The sequence below is a fragment of the Canis lupus genome, chromosome 25 (assembly GCF_003254725.2).
Source record: "Canis lupus dingo isolate Sandy chromosome 25, ASM325472v2, whole genome shotgun sequence".
NCBI classification, from domain to species: Eukaryota; Metazoa; Chordata; class Mammalia; order Carnivora; family Canidae; genus Canis; species Canis lupus.
The window spans coordinates 35117777-35138766 of NC_064267.1; the positions used below are offsets into that span (position 1 = coordinate 35117777).

A 20990-nucleotide genomic window follows, 5' to 3' on the forward strand; every position below is an offset into this window, starting at 1 on the left:
CAGTCAAGGAGTAGAAACAGCCTAAATGTCCATCAAGAGGAGGATAAAGAAAATGTGGTGTCAGATGGGAAGAATTAATACTGTTAAAAAGTCCATACCACCCAAAGCAATCTACAGATCCAATACAATCCCGATCATAATATCATTTTTCACAGAGCTATAACATGTGATCCCGAAATCTGTACAGAACCACAAAAGATTCCGAACAGCCAAAGCAATCTTGAGAAAGAACAAAGCTAGAGGTAGCACCCTCCCATATTCCAAAGTGTACTACAAAGCTATAATCAAAAATAAATAAATCAAAACAGGTGGTACTGGCATAAAAATAGACAAATAGATCAATGGAAGAGAATAGAGAGTCCAGAAAAAAAATATATGGTCAGTTACTCTATGACAAAGAAGGGGAGAATGTAAAATGGGGGAAAGACAGTCTCTTTAATAAATGGACAGATCGGACAGTTACGTGCCAAAGAATGCAACTGGACCACTTACACTATATACAAAAAGAACCTCAAAATGGGCTAAAGATATAAGCTATAAAACCTAAAACCATAAAACTCTTAGAAGAAAACATAGGCAGTAAGCTCTTTGACATTAGTTATAGTGTTATACGTGTATTTTTGCTCTCTGTCTCTTTAGGCAAGGACAACAAAAGCAAAATAAACAAATGGGATGATGTCAAACTAAAAAGCTTTCACACAATGAAAGAAACCATCCATAAAATGAAAAGGTAACTTAATGGAAAAGGATATTCCCAAACATTATATGCAATAAGCAGTTAACATCCAAAATATATAAAGAATTCATAAAACTCAATATAAAAAAAACCTATTGATTTAAAAATGGTCAGAAGATCTGAACAGACATTTCTCCAAAGAAGGCTTCCAGACGGCCAACAAATACATGAAAAGATGCTCCACATCACTCATCATCAGGGAAATGCAAATCAAATGCATGTTAGGCTGTATCACCTCACCCCTGTCAGAATAGATAGTATCAAGAAGACAAGAATAACAAGTGTTGGTGGAGGATGTGGAAAAATGGGAACCCTTCTGCACTGTTGGTGGGAATGCAAATTGGTACAGCCACTGTGGAAAACAGCATGGAGATTCCTCAAAAAATTAAAAATAGAATTACCATATGATCCAGCAATTCCACTTTTGGGTGTTTATCCAAAGAAAATGAAACACCAATTTGAAGAGATATAGGCACCCCCAACGTTCACTGTGGTATTACTCACAACAGCCAAGATATGGAAGCAACTGAAGTGTCCATCGATAGATAAATGGATAAAGAAGATATGGGATAGCCACACGGTGGAATATTACTTAGCCATTGAAAGGAATGAAATCTTGCCATTTGTGACACCATGATGGACCTAGAGGGTATTATGCTAAGTGAAATAAGCCAGACAGAAAAAGAAAAATACTGTATGATTTCACTTACATGTGGAATCTAAAAACCAAAACAAGGGCAGCCCGGTGGCTCAGCGGTTTAGCGCTGCCTTCGGTCCAGGGCCTGATCCTGGAGACCCCGGATCAAGTCCCACATCGGGCTCCCTGCATAGGGCCTGCTTCTCCCTCTGCCTGTGTCTCTGCCTCTCTCTCTCTCTCTCTTTCTCTCTCTCTCTGTGTCTCTCATAAATAAATAAAATCTTTAAAAAAATAAAAATAAAAACAAAACAAATGAGTAAACAAGAAAAACAGAAACAGGCTTGAGTGCCTGGGTGGCTCAATGGTTGAGTGTCTGCCTTCAGCTCAGGTCATGATCCTGGGGTTCTGGGATCGAGTCCCACATCAGGCTCCTTGCAGGCTGTTTGCAGAGAGCCTGCTTCTCCCTCTGCCTATGTCTCTGCCTCTCTCTCTGTGTCTCCCATGAAGAAACAAAAATGAACATCTTAAAAAAAAAAAAAAACAGAAAGAGACTCACAGATACAGAGAACAAACTGATGGGTGCCAGAGAGGAGGGGCTGGATAGATGAATGAAATAGGTGAAGGGGATTAAGACATATGCTTTTCTGGTCATGAAATAAGTAAGACACAGGGATGTAGTGTACAGCATAGGGAACGTAGTCAACAAGATGGTAACAACATTGTAAGGTGACAGATGGTAACTAGACTCACTGTGGTGCCCATTTTGTAATGTACATAAATGTTGAATCACCATGCCGTACTCTTGAAACTAAGAGGATATTGTATGTCAATTGTCCTTCAATTAAAAAAATGTGTTACACAGGGGAATATTATTCAGCCTTAGAAAAGAAGGAAATTCTGTCATATGTAGTATGGCAGATAAATCTTAAGGGCATTATTTTTTTTTAAGATTTTTTATTTGAGAAAGAGAGAGCACGCATGAATAGCAGGGAAGGGGAGAGGCAGAGAGAGAGTCTCAAGCAGACTCCCTGCTGTGCACGAAGCCCGAGACACAGGGCTCCATCCCAAGACCCTGAGATCATGACCTGAGCCGAAATCAAGAGACAGACATTCATCCAACTCAACCACCAGACGCCCCTTAAGGACATTACGTTAAGTAAAAGAAGTCAGTTACAGAAAGACAACTACTGCAGGATTCCGCGAACATGAGCTATTTAGGGTCAAAGAGGTAGAGTGGAATGGGAAGTTGCTAACCAACAGGCATAATAAAGTTTCAGTCAAGCAAGATGAACCAGCCCTAGAGATCTGCTGTACAAGCCCACGGTCAGCAATACCGCACAGAACACTCACAAATGTGTTCAGAGGACGGGTGTCACGCTAAGTGTTCTTACCATAATACAATACAGTTTTTAGAAGTAAAAGAAGGAATGAAGGAGATGGATTGGCCCTGGGGGGCTGGACAGTGGGGAACAGGGAAGGAGCACCTTTGAAGAAGTTGACAGCAAAGCCAGCTTTGTTAATGGATCCATCGGAGACGAATTTGAGCCAGAGGCGGCTGGACGTGCTCTTGATGTCATCTGGCTTCTCATAGCCACAGTAGCGCCCGATGAGGGTGCTGGTCTCACTGTGCCCGTCGCGCACCTCCAGGTAGTCATAGGCACAGCTGTCGTGGCGCTCGATCTGAGGGTCGGGGGCTCAATCAGTTGGAGGAGCTCCGGCCGCCAGGGCCCAACACCAGGAAGGCCCCGGAGAGATGGGACTGAGGGGTCCCTGACCTACCTCAAAGGACTGGAAGGTGAGGCCCACGTGGAAGCCTTCAGACACCTGGATCCGCCAGATACAGACTTTGCTGGGTCGGTAATCGTCGGGGTAATTGGGCGACTGGATGTGGCCATTGTCCTTCTTCACATCTCCCCCACAGATGGCTTTGGGGACACAGAGTGAGGTCAGTTGGGGTGCTGTGCCCAGATCAAGGGCCCCTCTCTCCCCTCCTCCAGACCTTCCCACATCCCCCCAGCTTCTCAGTGTTCCCCCACCACCACCCCTCCGCCACCCAGGCCTGGCCAATCCCACCGGGATCTCTGCTTCCTCCCTCAAGGGCCCTCAACCTTGCCCCTGGGGCGCCAGGATGCCCAGGGACCCGATATCTGACTCTTCCCTCGTCACTCTGTCTCCTACCTTCGTAGACAGCGAAGAAGCCCTTCCCAACCCAGTTGCTGCTGCTTCGGAACTCCACCCAGAGGCGGCTGTCGGTGGAGACAATAGGCTCGGGTAGTTTGCCCCCACAGAAGCGGCCTGTGCAGACAGTGTGGACAGAGGGCAGTGAGGCCTGAAGCGGGGTGCTCTCCCCTCCCTGCTCCAGGGGTCTCAGGGTCTCTGGCCCTGCTCTGCAGTTGGCACATGATCCCAAAACCCCGCAGCTGGCCTGAATCTGGTCCAAGATCCAGTGTGGCCTTGAAGAGCAAGAGAGTACTAGACTTCTAGAGGGTTCTGTCCACTTGAGGGATGGAATATGAGTTCAGGGAGGAATAACCAGCTGTATCTGTGTTTTATTTACTTTTTTTAAAGAGCATCTTACCATCATTACTTTTCTTATTTGATCTCCACACAAACAAGTCATCACCAAGAATGAACACAGTTTTCTTTGTACATTACAAATGTTTTCATTTGACCACACGCACAAGATGTCAGAGGACCCCAAGTAAATCCTACTATCTAGTGACTGGGTCAGAAAATATACCCTTTGAAATAAAACCGACGAGAATCCACGTAAGCAGATGCAGTTGGCCTTTTGTGGAATTCTTTGTAGTCAAGGGTCAACTGGGGATGACTTGTGTGTTCCAAATAAGATTGGGTGTTTCCCAACCTTCAGCAACGGACAGAGGGTGCTGACCTAGGAATGTAAGTTATGAAAAAGAAAGTGGAATCTTGGAAACACTAGCATGTCTGCAGGAGGAAGCATTGAAATGATGGCTGCTTTGGGTGACTAATAAATATTCAAATATCAGAAACTGGGGGGAAAAGAGATGGTTAGCAATGATTCATCAGCTTGCATCAGGCCCAGGCTGTGGAACAAAGGTTCTAATGCTAATGAGCAGTCCTGGGCTACTTAGGAATTTGTCCAGATTGGAAGAGGAGAATTCATGCAGCTCCACAGGCTTGAAGCAGAAACCTCTCTTGACCCTAATTCTATGGCATTAAAGCACCTTTTGTCTTATGGTTCTGACAACTCACCCCCTGCTTACCAGTCCCCTCTCCACCAAGCGACAAAGTAGCCTGTGCAAACAGGTTGGGGCCACTGGGCCAGGTAGGTAGCCCTCTGTAGTGTGCCAGGCTATATTATGGGCCAGACCTTGTAGAGAGAGAAAACGGAGCCTCTGAAATTGCCCAGATGAGGAAGAGAGCCTGGAATTGTGGAGTTGCACCTGTCTGTCTCCCTCTGTCAACCTGTACGACTCCCAAGACCCACACATTGAGAGTCACCTCTGAGGGAGGCCCAGAATCCCGTACCAAGGACCCTGAGGTCCAGATCAGGGAAGGTACTTGCCCAAAGTGCACTTAGTGATACACTTAATGATGTATCACTAAACTAGAAGGCACTAACTCCATCAAGACTCTTGGCTTCCACACCAGAGTGGCCAGATCACCCTTGGCCAAGCTTTGGGTTCCACAGGAGGATGAAGAGAGTGTGAAATAAGTAGTTCTAAGAAGGAATTAGCCGCATTGAAAAGCCTTGCATAGTGAGGGAAATTGTCAACAAAACAAAAAAGCAATTTACTTAGTGGAAGAAGATATTTGCGAATCATACATTGGATAAGGGATTAATAACCAAAATACATAAAGAATTTATACAACTTAATATCAAAAAAATAAGCAATCCAATAAAAAATGAACAGAGGACTTGAACAGACATTTCTCCAAAGAAGACATACAAATGGCTAATGGGCACATGAAAAGATGCTCAACATCACTAATTATCAGGGAAATGCAAATCAAAACCACAACAAGATGTCACCTCACATCGTCAGATTAGCTAGGATCAAGAAGAAAATGATAACAGGTTTGAAGAAGCAGTGATAGGGGAGCCCTTATGCACTATTTGGGGGAATGAAAATAGCATGGAGGTTCCTCAAAAATTAAAACTAGAACTACCATATGACCCAGCAATTCCACTTTGGGGTATTTATCTGAAGAAAATGAAAACACCAATTCAAAGAGGTATGTGCACCTTCACGTTCATTGCAACATTATTTACAACAGCCAAGAGATGGAAGCAACTGAAGTGTCCCGCTGTAGATGAACAGATAAAGAAGATGTGGGATAGCCTTACGGTGGAATATTACTCAGCCACAGAAAAGGATAAAATCTTGCCGTTTGTGACAACACGGATAGACCTAGAGGTCATTATGCTAAATGAAATACCGTATGATTTCACTTATGTGTGGAATCTAATAGCAAAACAAATGAACAAACAAAAAAGACTCAGATACAGAGAACAAACTGAAGGGTGCCAGAGGGGAGGGGGTGGGGGCAGACAGACTAGCTGTAAAGGGATTAAGAGATTCAAGTTTCCACTTGGTCTTAGGCAGAAGGCCGAGAAGCCATATGAGCTTTCGAGTATAAAATAAATAAGGCATGGGGATGTAAATAGGGCATGGGATATATAATCAATAATATCATCATAACACTGTATGGTGACAGATGGTAACTAGCCCTATCCTGGGGATCATTTAGTAAAGTATAAAAATATCCAATTACTATGAAGTCCACCTAAAACTAAGAGGATAATGTATGTCGATCAGATTTCAATTTAAAAAACCCGTAGGGCTCAGCCGCAGAGAGGCAGGAGGTAGGTTGGTGCCAGTTACCTCGGAGGGGTGCCTTCCTCCAGAAGCCGTCTCGGACCTCCACGTAGTCATACCAGCACAGGCGGCTGCGATACAGATCCATGGACGTGAAGTTCAGAATGATCTAGAGGAAATGGGAAGAGTAGGAGGGTCACGCAGCCCCCACACCTTACCAGCCTCGCCTGCCAGCCCATGTGGCGGCCTCCCTGCCCCTACATGAATAGCGAAGGGGTCCAGAGGATGTGTTCCCAGCACAGAAACATCACCCCTCTCCCCAGCTGTCTGCCAGCTGTCTGTCAATGACAGCCAGTGTTCTTCTTGGACATCCCAGTTCTCATTTTACCGATCCCCTTAGTGAAGCCATTGCTTCCAGTTACTCCTGGCAGTCAACTGAAGTAACTCAAATCCCAGCTCCTTTAGAGGGATGAGGTCTCAGTGACAGGAAGGGCCCGGGGAGGCCTGTGGGTACCAGGGGCTCTGAAATGGGAATGGAGGGTCCAGAGAGGAGAGGCAGAGAAGGACCAAGTCACACATTTAATGAATGCTGGTTGCAGGCAGGGAGTCATGCTGGCTGCTGAGGAGAATTCCAGATCTGAATCTTTCCTGTGAATGGGCTTAAGGTCTGTCCCTGCCAAGGGGCTTAGGATTCAGAAGGATGTATACACATGAAAAGCTCACTTAAGTGAAAAAACTCAGATCCACACACACAGGCCTGGGTTAGAATGTCACCTCTGCATTTCCTGCTGTGAGTCCTTGGCTCCATCACCCGACCTCTCTGTCCTCAGCGACCTCGAGCATAAAATGAGGAAAGGGCATCTCGCCCTGACGTAGCACCTCACAGCTACAGGAACTGCCTTAAGTGCCTTCTGAGCAAACAAATGGTCAAGTAATACTGGAGGAACGTTTGACACTTTGATAAATACTCTCCCCAGCAGGTGGGCATATTAACAGGTAGAGGAGCACACTTTCCAGGCGGGAAATTGCTTTGGTAGTTTCCAGAATGCATCCCAAAGCCTTTTGTTTATTTAGAGTCCAACAAGCGGGGACTCCAGGGAATGGTTCGTGGTGACCTGAGAAGTATGTACAGAGGACAAACGATGGCCCAGAGGGCCCACCTGTTGTTAGATCTAGCTGGCTTCCCCATTGGAGAAAAGGGGGACAAGGAGATGTCGTCCCTCCGGCACGCTGCAGAGTTGGAGGCTGTCAGAGCAGAGGCAAGAACAGTCTATGGCCTGTGTCAATATTGCAATGGTCAATGTTCAGGGAAGAGCTCTGGCTGGAGGTCACTCCCTGACACTGACTCTCCTTCAGAATTCTTGGTGATTTCAACATCCACCTAGACGACTATTCTGGTTTCCTGGCCTCTCCACCATGACTTCCTCTCTCCACTTCTTCTCGGCCACACATGGCACATCATGCCCTACACTTTGTTATGATCAATAACTGTGCATCCTCCAACACATAATCTCAGGTTAAAGGACCCTACTCTCCAACCACTTGCCCCAACCTCTCCTTGATCACCCACTCTATACACTGAGTCCAACAACTCTTCCAATTCACCATGACCATCAACCTGAGCCAACAAGGTTTTCCTGCCTTTTACCTCCACGTACTCACATCTCTCCTTGGCTAGCTTGGAACTCACAGCCCATCCTGCTTCTTTTCTTATGACTCGTACATGAGCTGAAATGTGTTTGGGGATGTGTTTATGAATTGTGGCACTCTGAGACGTACTGAGGAAGATCATGTTTAGTTAGAAAAGTGCACTATACGGGATCCCTGGGTGGCGCAGTGGTTTAGCGTGTGCCTTTGGCCCAGGGTGCGGTCCTGAAGACCCGGGATCGAATCCCACGTCGGGCTCCCAGTGCATGGAGCCTGCTTCTCCCTCTGCCTATGTCTCTGCCTCTCTCTCTCTCTCTCACTGTGTGCCTATCATAAATAAATAAAATAAAATAAAAAATTAAAAAAAAAGAAAAGTGCACTATACTACTCTTGATGCTAATTATTAGTCATCATTGAGAGTTGTTATTATGAAGATAAAAGTCCTGACATTTTTTGGAAAACTGAAGTTGAAAATTTGTTCTGGCTCTTGCTCTGGAGACAGACAGTGTGTCCAACATTTCATCTTTCTAGAAAATGACCAAAGTAGGACACAGAAGAAGTCGTAAAGGCTGGGGGCAGTCACCCCACTTCAAAGCAAATCCATGGTCTACCTTTTTCATCACCTCCTAGCATAGGACCTCAACTCTCTTGTTCCTCTTCTTCATCTGAAAACTGCATCCCTGGTTAAATCCAACTTTCTACCTATTCTATGCCTCTTCCCAGATGGTCAAAGGTCATGGTAGAGAAAATACATTTGAAATGTAAGACTGGTGACCTCCACTGGGACCTTTGCGATGCCAAGATACTCCTTTTACACCTTCCCCGTCTCTCCTTAAACCACCTGTTCCTCTTTTTTTTTTTTTTTTTAACCTGTTCCTCTTCTTGATTCTCAGTCCTGGCCCTGCCATCATCTTTTTTCAAGATTAGTTCAGTAGTTTCCACTCTTGATCTTGCTTCCCACCACAGCAGACCTTTCATGATGTAATCGGATCATATCCTTTAATGCATGTTATTCAGAGTAACATCCAAAGTCTTCACCGTGTCTTCTAAGGCCATCTGTGGTCTAACTCCCTGCTATCTCTCTGACTCCATCTCCCCTCAATTTCCTCCTTGCTTACTTGGCTCTGGCCACATGGGCCTTGCTAGTCCTCAAATGGACCACTCCAGCTCCCGCCTCAGGATCTTTGCACTTGCTGCCTAGAAGTTCTTCCCAGATATCTGCCCCATGTGCTCCCTCTCTTCCTGCCCATTTCTACTCCAGCTCACTTGACATGAATGAGGCCTTCCCGGACTATCCCACATGGAACCTCCACCTCCCTCCTTTATCTCCAACTGCTGATTCCTTCATGACACTTATTACCACCTGACCTGCTGAATGTACTTTTTGTTTGCTTGTCTGTCCCCTAGCCCTGCGAAAATGTAAACCCTGTGAGGACAGGAATTTTGTTTAATTCATTATGGAATCTTCGGTGCATGGCACGTAGTAGTTGCTTCATAAAAATTTCTTGAATAGAATTTTGCTTTTTGGAATCTTTTTTACAGATATACTCGCCCAAGTGCGTAAAGCTCTAAGTTTTGAGATGTTTATTGCAGCATTTTCAGTAATACTAAAAACTTATAAAACACTTAAGTGAAACATCCATCAATAGAGACCTTCAGGTGATGGCTAAGCAGTGAAGAGAAACGGGGATGACAGCTAAGCAGCCATGAAAATGTCTGAGGTCAAACGACGTGTGGACAAGGAATCATGACCACAATTCACTGCTGGGGGGGAGGTGTATCCCTGGGTGGCTCAGTGGTTTAGCTCCTAGGGCATGATCTTGAAGTCCCGGGTTCGAGTCCCGCATTGGGCTCCCTGCATGGAGCCTGCTTCTCCCTCTGCCTGTGTCTCTGCCTCTCTCTCTCATGGACAAATAAATAAAATTGAACAAATAAATAAATAAAATCTTAAAAAACAAACAAACAAAAGAAAACCACCAATTCACTGCTGAATGAAAGGCAAGTTACATAAGATCATACATATCCATACACCCAGTACACACATGCTTGGAAGGATCTAGAAGGAGGTAGCAGGTTTACCAATGCCTAGTTGTCTCTGAAGAGTGGGATTTGGAGGATCCAGGGGGAGAATATTCACCTTTTTACCTTATGAATTCCTCTATTTTTCAAAATCCTTACAACATGGATATGTCATCTTTATATCTGGCAAACAACAAAAATATCTTTTAAGGAGTTGCCGGATGGAAGAAGGAATGCAGAGGGCCCAGTGAGAGCCCTCTGGTTCCTCAATTTATTCCCTTACCACTATTCCATGTGGCCCACCGAGTCTGCCAATCGATGTGCTCAGCAGCTGTGCTCAGAACAGCAGCAACTTTCCCTTCATCCTTGGAAACAACTGGCTCTGTCCAGGGCGGATGAACTCACACCCTCTGCAGAAACCACACCCAGCCAGCGCGACCCCACAGGGCCCACCAGAGACTTCCTCCATGGCAGAAGGAGCCAGGGGCCATCTTACTCAGGAGGAAGAGACCTGTGCTGGCGGTTAGGGGCATCCTCCAGGGAGGCACAGCCGTGGCTATATTGAGACCAGAGATGTCTAATTAAGAGTTGTAACAGCTCCTGTCATGTGGAGACAGCTGTGCTCTGGTGGCAGAGGCACTGCCCTTTGCCAAAGAAAACCTGGTCGGCTCCACCACTTCCTGGCTGGTGACTCTGGGCCTGTGGCTTGCCTTCTTTGTGCCTTGGCATCTTTGTCTAAGACATGGAGGTGATCCTAAGGAGCTGGGGGATTAGAAGATACAGCGTGCAGAAGCTCCAAGTGCACTCTTCATATAGGAAGTACTCCTCACAATTGCTGGATGCTATCAAGGAGCCATTGGGACAATACGTCAACTCCTGGGGACCCAGAACCTGGTTTCAGTCTGCCTTTGCCAGACCACCTGAGGCTCATCATTTAACACCTCTGTGCCTCCATTTCCTTATTCGTAAGATGGTAATGGTAATAGTGCCTACCTCATAGGACTTAGGGAATTAAGTTAATATACGTAAAGTTTGGAACGCTGACACACGTATGTGTCACACATACAACATACATACAAGCCATGTATATATACTAAAGGGTATGCCACTCAGAAAAAGTTAATTTCACTTCCAGAGTTGAGTTTGCTTAAGATTTTGAAATTTTAAATAGTTCACGCCAGAATCTGGAAGTAGGGATGCCTGGGTGGCTCAGCGGTTTGGCGCCTGCCTTTGGCCCAGGGCGTGACCCTGGAGACCTGAGATCGAGTCCCACGTCAGGCTCCCTGCATGCAGCCTGCTTCTCTGTCTCTGCCTGTGTCTCTGCCTCTCTGTATCTTTCGTTAATAAAAATAAATAAAATCTTTAACAACAACAACAACAACAACAAAAGAATCTGGAAGTAGAGGGAGACGGATGGGAAACCCAGGGAAGAGGACCAGGGATTACTCAATTAATAGATTAAGACTAAAAGAAAAAAAAAAGATTAAGACTACAGAATGATGGGGTGCCTGGGTGGCTCAGCTGGTGAAGCATGTGCTTTCAGCTCCGGTCATGATCTCAGGATCCTGGGATGGAGCCCTGGGTTGGGCTCCCCAATCAGTGGGGAGTCTGCTTCTCCCTCTCCCTCTGCCCTTCCCCCTTCCTGGTGCTCTCTCTCTCTCTCTCTCTCTCAATCAATAAAATCTTAAGGAAAAAAGACTGCAGAATGATAATAATAGCTAGCATTGATTGAACCCCCACCACGAGCTAGGCGCTGCTCTAGTCACTTCACATCCATTAACTCATCTAATCCTCGAATCATCAGCCCCATGAGGAGTCACTACCAGCATAGGCCCACTTTACACATGAGGGAGGCAGAGTGGTTAAGCAACTTCCTGGAGATCGTACATGCAGTAAACAGCACAGCAGACCTGAGTCAGACCCAGGCACTCTGGCTCTTACACTTCCATCCTTAACCACCACTCTATGTGGCCTCCCTAGGCCTGCCGCTCAATTCTGCCCAACAGCTGTGCAAAGAATGAGGGTCAGCTTTCCCTTCACCCTGAGAGCCCCGCGCCCTTCAGCACGGGGAAGCAGGGACTCCAGGGAGGGTCCGGCCCGGGCCCTGCAGGGCAGGGAGGGCTTGTTTCTGCCCAGCTGTGGAACGGGAGGTGGGGGTTGAGGAAGGCATTCCAGGGGAGGCGGGATGTGGGTTGGATCCTGAAGAACAGGCAGGCTATCAGAAGGCAGGGATGGGAGTGAGGGTGGACACTGCTGGATCCAAAAGACATTTTCAGCTCTTATCTTCTTGGCTCCTCTGCAACAATAGACCGTGGTCTCCTGAAATTACTTTCCTGCTCATAAGGAGCTGGCTCCGTTGCTTGGGAAACACTGTAAGTCCTCTCTGGGACAGCTGCTAATGACGCACAGTATAGAGACGTGAGGGCCCTAAAAGAAGCCTTCCAAAGTGGCTCTTTCTTGTCTGACATATCCTTACACAACTGTCTAAGAAAAAATTTACGTGTCACTTGAACTCCTGGCCATAATCGAAGTTGAGAGCAGGGAGAAACAACCTCTCAGCACAGAAGAGACATCCAATTGCACCCACAAATGCAGGCAGGTTTACTCAAGGGTGACTGTTGAAAGAGCGTAGACTTTGGAGTCGGACAGTCCTGGAACTGAACGCTGGTTCCACCACCACTGTCTGTGTAAACTTGGGCAGATTTACTCAGGCCCTCTGAGCCTCGACATCCTCATCTATACAGAAGAGATGATAGCACTGGTGCCACAAAACTGATGTGAGGAATAACGAGGTCATGCACCCAAGATGCCTGCTACTTTACTTATGCCTGGTACATAATGGGTACACAGCAAAGAATGGCTGCTGTGATGTCATGATGCCATCTTCCCTGGCTCCCCAAGGTCTGTAAGCCCTTAAAGGGCTTCTGCCCCCAGGGGTCCATCTTCAACTCACTTACAACTCTACAATTTCATCTAGGACTGTGAGTTTTACTTTTTCTATTTCTGCAACCACACACTGATGGATCTGGAATCTTTCTCTGTAGCTTCCTTTTCTCCCTGGAGCTCCAGGCAGGCCTCTGAAAAAAGATGGGGAGTCTCCTGGGAGAGGTGGAGGAACAGGCCCAAGGCACAGAGAGCCTCCTGGGACCAGGCCATGTGTCTACAAGAGATTAGGGCCAGCCCACTCCAGCTTGGAAGCACAGGGAAAGAAACTGATCCTGACCAAGTTGCCATATCCCTGCTGACCCAGCAAATCTTCTGAATAGGAAGGACAGCAATGCTCTACCCTACTCTATGTTCCTCGGGGCCAGGACTTTCCATCCTCCAGTGCTGGGTGAGTAGTGGTCACACACGTCTGTGGACAGGCGCTTTAGCAATTGTTGCTATGGGTCAGGGCTTTAGAATACACAGTATTGCAATCACGGAGTTTTGTGTCATAATCTGTTTTCTTGGTCAAGTTCCTTAAGTTTTCCAAGTTTGTTCTCTCATATGCAAAATGAAGATAACATTAGCACTGGCCTAAAATGCCCTTGTGTTAATTACAACACATAACACATAAAGAATTTAACACATGCCTGGCTGATCCTGTGCTCAATAATTGTTAGCTGTTGGGAGTTTTTTGTTGTTGTTGTTATCTGCTGTGAGATCTCCAAAAGGCTACAGTAGTGGACACCTTCGGCAGAGGATGAAGGAGGCCAGGACATGGTCAGAACAAGACAGGAAAAAGGACAGAAATTTTTAAGTTTGATTCTGAATTAAAAAAAAAAAAAAAGAACAAGGAGGGGATGGGTTCACTTTTGAGGGAAAAAGAATGTTAACTGAGAGAGGTAATGGAATTACTCAATCCTCAATAGAAGTCTAGCACAAATGAGAATGATATTCAAATCACAAAAAATAAAATAGGCACAGTTGGAAAGGAAATGGAAACTGCATCATATTGGAGGAGAGTCAATGAGCACCTCTTTAAACCGGCTTTTGCCTCTAGGCTCAAAAATGACATCAGAGGACACTCAAATAACTTACAGATGTGATCAGTGTCTGTAATCTTGAGAACTCAGAACAAAAGCTTTGCCAATTTTCGAAAGGGGTGTGCGTGTGCGCGCACACGCGCGTGTTGGAAAGAGGGCTTGGAAGGAATTCTGGGAATTGCAAACCACGGAGTTGAATGTCAATCTCCAATTAAACAGATGGTCTGCCGCCATTTAGAAAAGAGATACTTGATTAATAGGAACTAGTTTGGGTTCACTTGAAACAATGCACATCAGACAAACATCATTTCCTTTTTAAAAGGCGTTTTACCAACTGGTGGAACAGTAGGTTTGATTTGGTAAGGCAATCTGTCTACATACTCAGCCTTTATCCCTGCTACTTTCTGTACCAGGGATAATAAAGACAACAAAGGCGTGGTCTGAGAAGCTCACTTCCCAGTCAACAAGGTAGTGACTTGTGGCTGGATGGTAGTGACATTAAGTGGTGTCATAGCCAGGAATAACTCTGCCCAAAGTCTGCAGATGAACTGTGTCAGCTCTGAAAGGGATCTTGGATCTGCTTTGATTCGTGTCATATTCAATGTTTTGATCAAAGACCAGGTTCCGTGCAGCCCGGATGGCTCAGTGGCTTACCGCTGCCTTCAGCCCAGGGCATGATCTTGGAGTCCCAGGATCAAGTCCCACATCAGGCTCCCTGCATGGAGCCTGCTTCTCCCTCTGCCTGTGTCTCTGCCTCTCTCTCTCTCTCTCTCTCTCTCTCTCTCAATCTCATGAATAAATAAGTAAAATCTTAAAAAAAAAAAAAAAAAAAAGAAAAGACCAGGTTCTGAAGACCCAGAAGACATGCTTATCAAGATCTCGGGACAGAGAAAGGGATGGCTACCTGCTGAATGGTGGAATCGGATTCCAAATGGTCTTGTGAGCTGCTGGAATGAACACTGTGATCAGGAATAAAATCTAGCTGGGCTCCAGACTGCATTATAGTACATTAAGTACCATGTACCAGTCGAGGGAAATAAAGTGTTAAAGTTGATTCTTGGAAATGATCAAGAGGCATGGAAGGACATGGAAAGTCCAGGGGTGGGTGAGAGGTCAGGATTCGACATGAAAACCCTGTGGGTGAATCTGAGGAGCACTTGGAAAAGTGCCCTTGGGGTAGCAAGCACTCTGTGTGGGCCAGCCTTCCTTTACAACTCCTGGTGGAAAGCCCTCCTCAAGGTAATGCTCCCTTTCTTGTGGGGTGAGTGGGTCTATGTTCCCCACATCTCCACATAGTCGACTATGCTCTCGTGCTCTGGGGTCCTGGCAGAGGCGGGCATGCATGGTTACCTTCTCCCCAGGCGTGACTGAGATGCGCCAGACGCAGTGCATGTGGGCAGAGTAGCCATTGGGGTACTCGGGGGAGGAGAAGTTGCCTGTGCTGTCCTGTAGGGTCTCTCCGCAGGCTGTCAACAAAAGGAAATGACTCAACTACTGGCTGCAGACACCCAATCCCCCCAACCTTCTGGCTTCCCTCCCTGATCCCTGGCATTCTTTGGGGGACAGAAGAACGGCTGAGGAGAGGGGGAGTCTGGGATGGTCCCGTCCATTTAAGGTCTGCTCCCTGCCTCTCACAGAGAAGCTCACACTATCTGACCTCTCTGGCCTAGTGCTGCAGGATGTCAAGGCAACACAGTCCAGAGTTAAGGTCAAGCTCCTTTGATGGCCTCACCCTACCTCACTCCCTGGGAAATGCTCTGCTGGTCCTCTTTACTGCCCCTGCTCCCTATTCTCCCAGGTCCCTGGAAGGTGTGTGGGGCTCAGCATCTCACCACCTCCTGATCCCAGCCCTGGTTTGGTTCTTAACTAGAACACTGCCCCTGCCTGGGTGCCCACACCTCCATCACCAGGCAGCCTCTGGCCTTCTTTAAGAGTTACAGCTTTAACCTCCTCAGCCCCAGGCCCTGGCCACTGTCTGCCTCGGGCTCTGTCCTCCCCACCTCCCTGTCCCATCCAGACCTGGGCACTTGTAGAGCTTGCGGGCCTGGGCAATGTCCCCCTTGCTGAGCCGGGTCCTTTGGCCAATGGGAGGTTTCACCCCGTTGACCTCATACTTGGGAACAATGGTGTCCAGGAAGATGCCCCTGAGGAGGAAAAGCCCATCCTGGGTGAGAGTCTGATGGAAGGAGGGGTGGGGTGCCTGTGTGTACCCAAGGTCATGACCCTGCCAGAGCCCAGACATTCCTCAGTAGGGTCAGGGACGGGTGGAGATAGCTCACCCTGTCATTATGCTGCCCACTGACCAGCTGCCACCCTGCTCCGTGGCAGCCACACTGCTGGAGCCTGGGGGAGCCCCAAGAATACTCTGAGAGGTCAGGGACACAGGCTCCACATGCCCTGGCCACCTGGTGCTCCGGATCAGTCTGGGTCCCGTCCCCAGCCTCAGAACAGCTTGGGACCCTGAGTGAACTTGTGTCCAGCCTCATCCAGCCCCTGCTTCTGTGACTCCTAATGCTGGTTCAGCTGTGATAGAACTTCTCCTAGGACTAACAGGGCCAACGCTTCATCCTCCTGGCACAGGCTGCTTTTGACAAGTTCTACTGTGGCCAGACCAGATCCTGGGGACAGCACCACAACTCCCGATCTATCAGTGTCTCCTGTTCCCCCATCCCCAGTTCCTGCTTGCTAAGTCCTGGGTGTTCCCATCTGGGAGGGGCAGCACCGAGGGGAAGCAGGCCGCTCTTCACCTCCCCAGGGCCCCTGACTCACACCCAGCTGGGTGGAACTCGGCAGGGGGTAGGGTGGGATGTGGTGGGAAGCTTCCAGGGGAGGTCTGTGGCTGTGGGATGGGGGTGGGGGGCGGGCAGGATGACCTCACCATCATTCCTGGGTCTCTGTGCCCTCAGTCTGGAGGCAGGGAGACCAAGGAGGGCCACTGTTTGTGGGACAGAGCAGGAAGCAGACAGAGAGTGAGGAGAGAGGTAGGCATGGGAAAGGCCAGCCTGGGAAGGGAGCCTGAGGAGGAGGAAGGAGGGGCCAGTTCCTACACTCTGCTGAGGAAAAGCTGTGGGTGCGGAGGCTGGACCGCTACCTCTGGGGGTTCTGGCTATGATTTCTGGGAACGTGGGCCCAGGAAAAGGAGGAAATGTGTGTGGGCTTGTGCGCAAGGGAGAGAGGCTAGTCTAGGGAAGGAACCAACCTTTGTACGAATCAGCCAGTTATAAAAAGGCAGACCGATGAGAAAGGATGCCCCCAATTAGAAAACTGTGCCTCTTTTGGTGCACAGATGAGGAAAAAGATTAGCTTCCTTGGGCTGATATGGTTCTGCAGCCATGGCATATATATATATCTATATATGCCCGGCAAAGTAACTGGATTTCAATCCCCTGGGCCAGGTGCCCTCGGAGTACATGGTATTAACCTTCGTGAGTCCAGGCCATGCCACGGACCCACCATGGAAGGGGATAGCAGGGCAGTAGCTCCCACAGGTCCTCTGCTTAGGGGCTGCAGCCACCCAGAAGCCCACTCTTATCCTTGGTGAGTGCCCCAGAAGGGCAGCACAGTGCCAAGTGAGAGGCCCAAAGAGAATGGCCCACAGAGGGCAGGACTGGGCTGCCCCTGAGGAGGAGGCCAGGCCCTATCTCTCACCTGGAGAACGTGTTCCGGGCATAGTGCATGATACTGTCGAAATCATAGGTCTCCCCCAGGGACTCCACCTCCTGCAGCTCCATCTTCAAGAAGTTATACTCCTGCCCTGCGAAGACCAGGAAAAAGGTGTGGGGGGTGGGAGGGGTGGGTCTGTGTGGGATGCAGTGCCACCTTTTCAGGGTGGGGAGTGGGGTCCTCCCTGTACTTGAGAGGTGCCCCCCTACCTGAGGGTCCAGGGAGCAGCCAAGGGAAGCCTGGGGGGTAGGGGCGGGTCTCTAGAAGAGTCTGTCCAGCAGAGGGGCAGGGTCAACGAGGACTGGCTGGAGGGAAGGCTCAGGGAGTATGGAAAGGAAGCACCCATTTCTAGAACCACAGGGAGAGGAAAGCAGGGAAGCATGGAGGAGGCCTGGGGAGGGAGGAAAGAAGCAGAGGAGGGAGGGGAGAGGCAGCCAGGAAAAACAAGAAAGAAAAAACCCTTAGAGGAGAGACCAGGCAGAGGGCAGAAGACCGGGGAAAGTGAACAGAAAGGCTGAGGCGGCATGGGAATGTGCCAATTCCCTGCCTGCCTCCCCCACCCCAGGCCGGGTGGCTTCTGTGTCCAGGACCAGGCCTCTCCCAGCCCCCCAAGCAGCTCCACAACTGATCAGTGGTCTCAGAGCTGCTCCGGGCAGGGTAAAGCTGCCCCAAGTCAGGGACCAACTTGGGCCTTGGGCAAAGGGCTGCCCACTAAGTGGACTGACCAAGAGTGAGGGCTCCAGGCAGCAGCTCCCACCCCCACCCGAGGCCCTGGAGGGCCGGCTGGGGCAGGTGTCAAGGTCAAGGTGCTACCTGGCTGGATGTTTTCACGCACGATGGACACGTGGCGGTCCCGGTCCGGCCGCGTATGCTCGTGCCAGAAGCCGATGACGTGGCCCAGCTCATGGACAACAATGCCGAACTTGTCACAGTTCTTGCCGATGGAGATGGCCTGTGGGCCCCCGCCACGGCGACCCACGTAGGAGCAGCACCTGGAGGGCGGGGCCAGCTCAGGGGGGCGGTCCCGAGCTGGGGGAGTGCATCCACTCAGGGGCCGGGCGAGGCTGCCAGGGGGGCGGGGCAGTGAGGCGCGTGGGGAGGGATCTGAGCGCAGAATGCCCAGGCTGTGTGCAGGGGTCATGGCCACAACCGGGGTGGTTCCTGGGGAGATGCCCCAGGATGGGGGGTGGGGGAGGGAGTGGAGGAGAGACAGAGGGCGCAGTGTGTCAGGCCACGTCGGGGCAGCAGCAGTGCCCAGGGCAGGATATGGGTTGGGGTGATGGCAGATGGTGCTGCGCCCAGGGGCCCCTGCTCACCCGCAGGGTCTGTAGGTGAAGACAATATAGCTGTCCTCATCAGTGCGCTCCAGGAAGGTGACACAGGTATGCTTCTCCCAGTGCCTCATGGCTTGCCGGAAGACCGCCCTCTGGCTGCCTGCCAGGACAAAGGGGGCCAGGTGGTCACAGTGTCCAAGGGCGCCCATCTCCACCCATTGCTAGGGTGTCAGCCTCTCCTTGCAGAGATAGGCAGAAGGCACCACTCGTACCACTATGCACAACCCGGCTGTCCCGCGGCCAGGCCCAGAGGCAGCTTCAGCATCACACTCACCAGTGAAGTTTCCCCCAATAACAAAGGGGATGACCCCATCGGGCCACACCCGCTCTGGTCTGGATGTTGCTGCCCGCCGGCTCCGGGACCTGCTTCTCCATCTCCCGCGGCTTCTCCTCTGCAGCTGCCCACTAGTGCTCTGGCAGTTGAAGGCAGAAGAGTTTCCTGGTGTTGGAAGACGACCACAATAGTAGTAAGTGACTGAAGGGGAGGAAGGGGAAACAGATTATAATCGATCCTCATTTTGGGGAGGATTCCATATTCGCCCACTCACTAACATTTATTTGTAACCCCCAAATCTATACCCTCAGCTCTTTGATGCTTATTCGCTGACATGCACAGAGCAGGGAAAAGTATGAGTCATCCACATACCCAGCCGAGGTGGAACAAGGTGATGCTTTGCCTTCTTGTTTCAGCTGTCATACTGTAAACAAGCATCTTTTTCGTAGTCTATTTAGTGCCACTTTTTTTATTTTTATTTTTTTGCATTTGGGGGCTTTTTCTTGGTGATATTGCTGCTTAACATGGACTCCCTACCGCCCTGACAGAGCTGAAGCACTGCAGTGCTGTCTGGTGTTCCTAAGTGCTAGAAGGATTTGATGTGCCTTATGGAGAAAATACATGTGTGTTACATAAGCTTCACTCGGTCATGAGTCATAGTGCTGCTGGCCATAGTTCAATGTTAACGAATCAACTATGTATTAAATAAGGGGTCTTTAAATGGAAACACACATAAGACAGGGTTACCTGCTGATCAGTTGATGAAAATGTTATGACAAGACGCTAGCGGGAACTGAGCATGGTATTTCTCCTAGGAGTGATGAATGGCTCAGTATTTGTTAATTCAGTGGTCGCGGTGACTTTATAGAACAAGGTTATTCTATAGCTCTATTCATAACTACCATGGACAGCAAGAATTGACCATAAATGAAAAAGAGAACCATAGTATACTCATTTCCGAGGAACTATAGGGGGTTGGTACTAGGAAATGTTCCCTTCTCACCTAATAAAGCTTCTTCCTTGTGGAGCATACAGAACTTGATGTCTTTAAGTGTTCCCAAACACATGTTCTCATGTGGACTAGTAGCTCTCTGGGATGCACTGGGCAAGTGCCACTGTGTATATTTGACAGATGAGGAAACTAAGGCCAAAGATTTGCCCAAAGTCACCTGGTGGGTTTGTGGCAGGCCCAGGTGCTCCAGCTCCTCCATTCTGCTTGTACCATGTCTGCTCATCCCCTCTCAGGCCAAATAAGCCTTGCTAGTTATCAGGCCACCATGTCACCCTCCAATGCCAACTGTTCTGTGGGGTAGTTTGACCTTTACTCCATGGTTGTGCATGCCAGGATCCTCCCTCGTGCTAGACAGGACAATTGCCTGGTACCAGCAGAATGTGTGCAGAATGGGCTCTAGGTGAGAATCCCCATCCTTGGCAATGGGGCATTACCTGTAGGCAGCCCCATGTTCCAGAGCAGTGATAAGGCTGGAGAGAACTGAACCAGCCCATGCCCTGATTCCTCCTGTTGTCTCACCCATTCACAAGTGCCAGGTAGGTTGCCCATTCCTTAGGCCACACCTAGAGATAAGAAGGACGCATCCCTGACCTTAAAAAGCTTTGGGTCTAATTGGAAGGATAGACATAGTTTAAAAAATCATTGAAATGTGCTTTGCCGAGTAAGATAGTAATGTGGTAAACAGAGAGCAGAGAGAGAGAGAGAACAAATGGAGGTACAACCATGCCTGGATGATGACCAAGGGTTTCACCACAGAAGCTCTGGAGATGGGCTTCGAAAGATACATAAAAGCTTGCAAAGTGGGAGCACGAGAAGAAGCCAGGAGGGATTGGGGTGTTGAGCAAAGAGCCTCAGATTTGGAGTAAGAAGGCTTGGGTTCCTTTCCAAGCTCTGCCAC

At 48.8% G+C, this 20990-nt stretch overlaps 1 protein-coding gene across 5 annotated transcripts in view; it reads right to left on the bottom strand.

Annotated features, from left to right (window-relative positions):
- Positions 1 to 20990, bottom strand: part of BMP1 (bone morphogenetic protein 1) — a 43720-nt gene that overhangs the window by 14829 nt on the left and 7901 nt on the right. For 3 of the 5 annotated variants that reach the window (XM_025463149.3, XM_025463152.3, XM_049100947.1), the window contains exons 3-12: positions 19081 to 19281; positions 18789 to 18906; positions 18286 to 18464; positions 17458 to 17563; positions 15829 to 15953; positions 15160 to 15275; positions 6242 to 6344; positions 3552 to 3668; positions 3153 to 3298; positions 2858 to 3053 (exon numbers count right to left, since the gene is read on the bottom strand). In XM_025463149.3, the coding sequence (XP_025318934.1) occupies positions 2858 to 3053; positions 3153 to 3298; positions 3552 to 3668; positions 6242 to 6344; positions 15160 to 15275; positions 15829 to 15953; positions 17458 to 17563; positions 18286 to 18464; positions 18789 to 18906; positions 19081 to 19281 (1407 nt within the window). Of the gene's footprint in view, positions 1 to 2857; positions 3054 to 3152; positions 3299 to 3551; positions 3669 to 6241; positions 6345 to 15159; positions 15276 to 15828; positions 15954 to 17457; positions 17564 to 18285; positions 18502 to 18788; positions 18907 to 19080; positions 19282 to 20990 lie in introns of those variants that run through there. The other 2 variants (XM_025463150.3, XM_025463153.3) reach the window with 2 other exon arrangements.